Below are 6,075 nucleotides of genomic sequence, written 5' to 3'. Positions count from 1 at the left end.
GGATTGGAGGTCCAGACATCAGCTGGATCTCGTTCCCGACGCAAGGGGGACTTGTAAGGAGCTTCAGGTGCTAACTCTAACCCGGGGAAGCGACTCAACCATCCTTGCAGCACTTTTTCACCGTGGAGATTCCTCAAACTCTCCGCCTGCGCACGCACAGCTCCGTCCAACTTCGTGAACACTCGGGTCCACTCGTCGTAGGATCGGGGTTCCTCCCTTCCGGTAACAACCTGTAGAGGCAACCAGGGAGCTACCCCTTTCTTGAGGTATGTTACCAGAGCCTCGTCGTTAAACCCGGTCAAAGGAGCGTATTCGTTGAAGCGAATGAAGAAGTTGGCGAAGCTTTCCTCCGGCATCTGCTTCATCCAGGCTAACCTCCTCCTTGCCTCGTCCGCCTCGTCGATGGGTCCGAATTTGGAACCGAACTCTCGTTTGAATTCTGTCCAGTCTTCGAGACAAGTGTACTCCCCCCTCAGTCATTGCCGATTCAACGTGTCGAAGTGGGAGAGTGCTGCACCAGTGAGATGACTAGCTGCGGAAGCGCACTTGTCCTTTTCCCGAGCATAGATGGTAGGTCGTACTCCAAACATCCTTTCCAAACTGAGGACCCACGTCTTCCATGCAGACCGGTCGTCACCTGCGAAGCTTTCGATCTTACCGACGTCGAGCTTCGACTCAATGGTAATCCGATTTTTTTCTTCGTTGCTCTCCCACGTACTTCGTCCCTCGTTGAGAAGTCTAGGAGCTGCCTTACGGTGCCAACCTTGTCTTGGATCGTAGTACCAGGGTTGGTCCGGGTCATAGCGTGTTGGAGGTACTTCAGGAGCTCTCCTCTGTCCTCCTCTCTCCTTCCACCATTCCTACTCAATTGGTTCTGTTCCCCCTTGTCGGAACCTTCCGAATTACTATCACCCGGTCCCCCGGAAGGTGGTGGAGGAGGAGGAGGCGGAGGTGGTGCCCCTCCCCCGCTCCTTCCTCCCTGTTCTCTTTGACCCTGTCCCCCTTGACTCAGAGGTCGTTCTCGATCTCTCGATTGACTAGAAAAATGTGGGGGAGGTACTCTAGGAGGGGGGTTAAAACCGCCTTTGCCTCCTCCCTCGTTTTCCAACGCGTACGCTCCTCCTTCTGGTCTCCCATACTCCCCTAGTTCAGCTCTTTGCACTCGGGCTCCCCACTCGTGAATACGTCGTCGGTCCACACTCGGAGTATCCGGGATCTGTCCTGCTTGTTCTACCTGGGGGTTTCCATCCTTAGCTCCTGTAGGAGTGTTTCGGTTAAAGGATATTGGTTCCGTAGCTTGCCAGCTCCTTGGCTGGGGAACTACAGGAGAAGGACCCCCCCTCGTATATTCTCTCATTACCCTAGGTGCTCGCCCGGATAATCCCGCCGTGTTTCCTGTTTTGGAAAGGGGTCCTCCAGTCGGTACTTCCCCCGCTGTGAATCCTTTCTTTGCCTCACGGAGTTGTTCCTGGAGCGTCTCAATGACCCGAGCCTGTTGTTGGATCATTGCTACCAATTCCTGAGAGCGTGCCGACTCGAAAGTCATGCCAGGTCGGTTCATCTGAGCTCCCGTTACAAAGGGAGTTCCAAAAGGAGCTCCCTGCGGGGGTACCGCCTCTTCGTGAACTGCCAACGTTCTTCGTTGGTTCGGACCCCTTTGACTTTCCGTTCCCACTGCCTGAGATTGCATCGATACCGACCCTTGATACGGAATGACTGATGGATTGTTCAGTCTGGGAGGAACGTGTACAGGGTTGGGAGCCAACCGAGCTGTCAGATCTTGTCCGGAGATCCGGGATGAATGTTGTGCGCCATCCATCCTCACCTCACCAAATTGGTATCGCTGCGTCGAGACTGGGGTTAAAGGTTTTGTTTGCAGGTTAACTCTGGGGGGAGGAGTCGCATTTTGAGCCAAGGCATGTACAGTGGGGGAGGTCCCAGAGCGTAACTGGGGGCTCCTCGTGGCCGTGTTACCGGGTTTAAGGAGTTCAGGAACCTCGGTATTCCTGGGCGATGAATGTTTCTGTGCCAGGAAACGACCATCAGATCCATGGAGCTGCCCTTTCTGGTCAAATTGCTCCGGAGGGAACTCCCCTACGCTTTCGAGTTCGCATTGAACCATATACGAGGTTCCCCGATTATCCGCGACCAGTCTGCGACGGAATTCCAAAGCTCTTTCTAGATTCGATCCAGAAAGTTCCTCCGACAGCATCAGAGTGTCTGATTCCGCTAGTAGCGTCCGGTGTCGGGTCTCCTGCGAACACAACATCGCTTCAGACTCCTCACTTCTCACCAGAAGCTGGTGCATATGCCTCATGGGCGTGTACGTGTATACCGTCTGTCCGTTACGGACCCGGACGGGACTATCCTGATCAGGCATTGACTCCACTGGGGCCAGGAGGTGAGCCGTGGTGTATCTCCTGCGTCTACGATTTTTTGCAGCAATTGCGTTAGCATCCTCGTTACTTTCCTCATCGATTTTAGCTGCTGCTTCCGTTAGGTTTGCGTTCCGAAGTATTTGGATCGCCTGGTAGTTCGGTATGTTAACCCTCGAAGGGGGAGGTTCAAACCGTACGGCTCCTGATCTGTAGTTAGAGGCTCGGTACAATATACGTAGCCCTGCTTCGCCACAGAATTCCTTCTCCCTTCCATGGGTATGAGGGAGGAGGGGAAGTATTCCCCTCGAGTTTCGGAACGATCGTCCGTAACGTGCCTCTGCCTCTAACAGTTCTAACATCCTCTCTGGGTCCAACAGGACGTTGTACAGCCAGAGAAAATCTGATCGATTCGCGGGGGTCATCAGCCACTGCTGGGCCTTCTCTGGGAGGTCTATCTCCAGTTGAGTTCCCACTGTTAGGAACTGTACTCGTAGGTCTGAGAATTCGAGACCGTCTCCCAATATTTCGATCCCCATTGACTCCAATACCTCCCTTAGGACCATAGCTACATCCTCCGGGATACACTCCTGAATTCGAATGACGTCTTCCAGACGCAATGTCATTTCGGACAAGGGTTGTACGGGGAAGTTGGTCCTGCTATGGTGTATTGCGTGTGTACGCTCCCAGTTGGGCGTATTCATAGCTGGGCTCTTCAGGAGACTGGAGAGTGAACTTCCTCGTCTCGGGGGAGGAAGGTTAAGGGACTGTACTGGAGGTGTTGGTAACCTCCGGGATGACGTCCGAGATTGTTCGGATACGGCAGGGGATACCCTCCTCTCTGGAAGTTTCTCCTGTTGTCGTACTGTGAGAGGGTCAGTACTCCCCCCTTGTATCCTTTCGATAGCGGCTACTTGACCGCTGACTCTTCCACCCGCGTTCGAAGCTGACTCCATGTCTAGCTGCGGTATCGGTCCAGGGGGAGGTCCTCTCGTTCCCCAGGTAGGGGAGTATGCGAAACCTCCCATGGGACTACTGGCAGGTTGGGCGTAACCCATGGAGGTAAACCTCCGTTGTGGTGGTCCCATCCCAGGTTCCACTGGAGGGGGCCCCTGAACCTCCGGTTGACGTCCCTTTGGGGTCCGGATGTTGCTGGCGGTTTCATCCCCGAACGACTGTTCTGGGATGGACATCAGGCGTTGACCAGCTGCCACCGTGATGACAGTGGAGCTAGCAGCCTGGTTCGATTTTTGAGCTTGTGTCGTGTTTCCACGAGATAAGGCGCTCTTTTGTTTCTTTGATTCGGTCTTGGAACTAGAAGGTCGTTCCGTTGACGTCGCCGACATTTCGTCGCGACGAGTCCGTTCGGTGACGGGAGAGCTTGGTATAATGTAAGACCTGGGTTAAAATGGGTCTTAGGGTAGGTTTGGTATATGAAGTTTTATGTTGTAGCGTGCTAGGAGCAGGCTGGAGCTCGAAGGGAGCTACGAGAACCGCGACCGAGGACGAGAATGACCTAGTAGTGTCTGGAACGACGAGATGATGACCCTTGAGGGGGTCCCTAGGAGGTCCAGGGAGGTCCCTAAGGCGTAGGGAGGTTAAGGAAGAGTGCGGGACCGTACAGTATTGCGTAGTAGGAGTTGTACTCGCTAGAACGTCAATATAGGATCGAGTAGGTCGTATATGCAACTGGGTCTCGAGAGTGTAAGCTCCCGAGAAGGGATATGTCAGGAAGGGTAGGTCCCTGGGGGCTGAGCTTGAGGATGGACGTCCTCGAGTGTGGGAGGTGGTAACGGAGAAGCAATACGTAGTCCAACGTGAGGGGTAGCTTCGACGTTACCTAGATCGAGGTCCTGAAGCTTACGAAGTAGCTAGGGAGCTTTGGGAAGTTTGGGGAAGGGTAGCTCACCAAGGCGGGTAGGCGTTGGGGAGCTTTAGTAATGTTCGAGGGAGCTTGGGGACTCACTCGGAAGGCTTAGACTTGAAGTGAAAGCGTATATTCGATCGTATAGATGATCAGAGAGACAATAGACAGAGGTAGAGAGAAACAGACGTAGAGAAACAGAGAGTAAAGAGAAATCTGTATGGTTAGCAGGTACAAAGGGACAGGGACTGGACCTATGCAAAAGGGTGTGTGTTCAAAATATACCAAGCTGGGGCTTCGGGACATTGCGGCGTTACTTAAATAGGTACGGGAAGTGAACAAGAGAACATCTGGAGGCATGAGGTAGCTAATCGGAGGGAGGGAGGTAATCGAGATTAATACTTAAAGGGGTTATCGGCTAGAGGGCTTTCGTACGCGTGTCGGGGTGAAGGACGTTTGGGTAGTGGCGTCAGAAATACTTGGGGAGGTGTCTGGTGGTACTTGGGGAGGTGCGGAGGGCATACAGGAGGTGGGTAGGACGTATGGTAACGTGTGGTAGTTACTGGGACTGGTCTGGTTGTAGCCAGGGCATGACAGTTACTCGAGCAAAAAAAAGATTCAACATATTCCCAGCCTTGTGCGAAAGTTCGGGAATACCAGCTAGATCCTCGATACTAGGGAACGCGACTATTTTTTTGGGGTACCTGAGCATATAGCGGTCGTACTTACTCTGTGTCTGGATGGGCAAGGTTAAATTCTTCAATAAAAGGAAGCCATAAGAATGGAAATGAATGTCAGATCAGATTTTTGAAGGTGGTAAATACTTACTGACGACAGCATAATTTTGGAAGCAAGTGTCGGGCCTGGCCAAGGAAGGAATGCCGTGGTTAGGATCATATAGTAGATATCGATATCTCGAAACTGTGAGCAAAAATGTGTGATCAGCATTCGTTTCTCAGTTTAATAGTAATTACACGAGTAGACATTTACCTTTTCCGGAGGTTGAAGCATCCACACTCGGCTTTTGGATACTCGGCTTCTGGATAGGCAAGGCAAAACAAAACGCGGTTCCGTATGGTGTAATCTCTTTCAAGCCCTTCCCATTCGCGACCAAAACCGCAGTGGCTTCACATGTGAAGAAGTATAATGGAATTAAATCATTCAAGGGTTTTTGAGGATAAACAGCTGCAGTCTTGGACTAATGATTGCCAGTGTGGTTTAAACGATCGTGAAGTCTACAAATATGTGCCTGAGCTCACCTGGCTTCCGTGGGACGTCAATCCATTTGAGTTTTGCATCAGAGGGATTGCATTAAGCGTAGAGATACCCAAAAAGAAGAAGTATAGGTATAGCAAAACGGGATGTATAAAGCTTGAAAATATCATGTTGGAACGAACAAAGCGGAGAGAGAAGTTATGTTGAACTTGAAAAATTTGCAAGCTTGATATGATCTGCAGGATATGCATGTTGGTGAGTATATTGTCAATGCACTTTCATCCGGTGGTGCTACTCACTACCAAGGAATGCGGAAAGCGACCAGCGCAAGGGGAATGTTGATTGCTCAGTACGGTCTAAATCTCTTTTATGTCCATGTAGCCGTAGGTAGCCGCTCGTAGCTGTCGGCCAAACTACACTGCTGGACAGAATTCGACGATTTTCTTATGGATGCGCCCTCTCAAGAATTTTGAATAAATTCTTAAGAAATTCCTGAGATAGAGGAGCGCCCAAATGTGTAGAAATTCTCAAAAGTAACAATTCTCAAGAATCACGAAGAGACTCTTAAGAATATCTTCTAATTTTTGAATATACCTCGCGCGCGCATGTCACGGAATCCCG

General features: G+C 51.4%; 1 protein-coding gene across 1 annotated transcript; it reads right to left on the bottom strand.

Moving 5' to 3' along the window:
• Nucleotides 1-4,964: 4,964 nt before the first annotated feature.
• C8R40DRAFT_1075383 (uncharacterized protein) lies at nt 4,965-5,705 on the bottom strand (the record flags this gene model as incomplete). The annotated part of the gene is made up of 4 exons (XM_046226855.1): nt 4,965-4,996; nt 5,068-5,160; nt 5,230-5,437; nt 5,499-5,705. The coding sequence occupies 4 exons, from the start codon at nt 5,703-5,705 to the stop codon at nt 4,965-4,967; spliced, it is 540 nt and encodes a 179-aa protein (XP_046078825.1).
• Nucleotides 5,706-6,075: the final 370 nt, after the last annotated feature.

The sequence above is a fragment of the Lentinula edodes genome, assembly GCF_021015755.1.
Source record: "Lentinula edodes strain Le(Bin) 0899 ss11 chromosome Unknown C8R40scaffold_94, whole genome shotgun sequence".
Classification (NCBI taxonomy): domain Eukaryota; kingdom Fungi; phylum Basidiomycota; class Agaricomycetes; order Agaricales; family Omphalotaceae; genus Lentinula; species Lentinula edodes.
The sequence above is the reverse complement of the archived record's forward strand: the minus strand, read 5'-3'. Positions and strand labels throughout refer to the sequence as shown.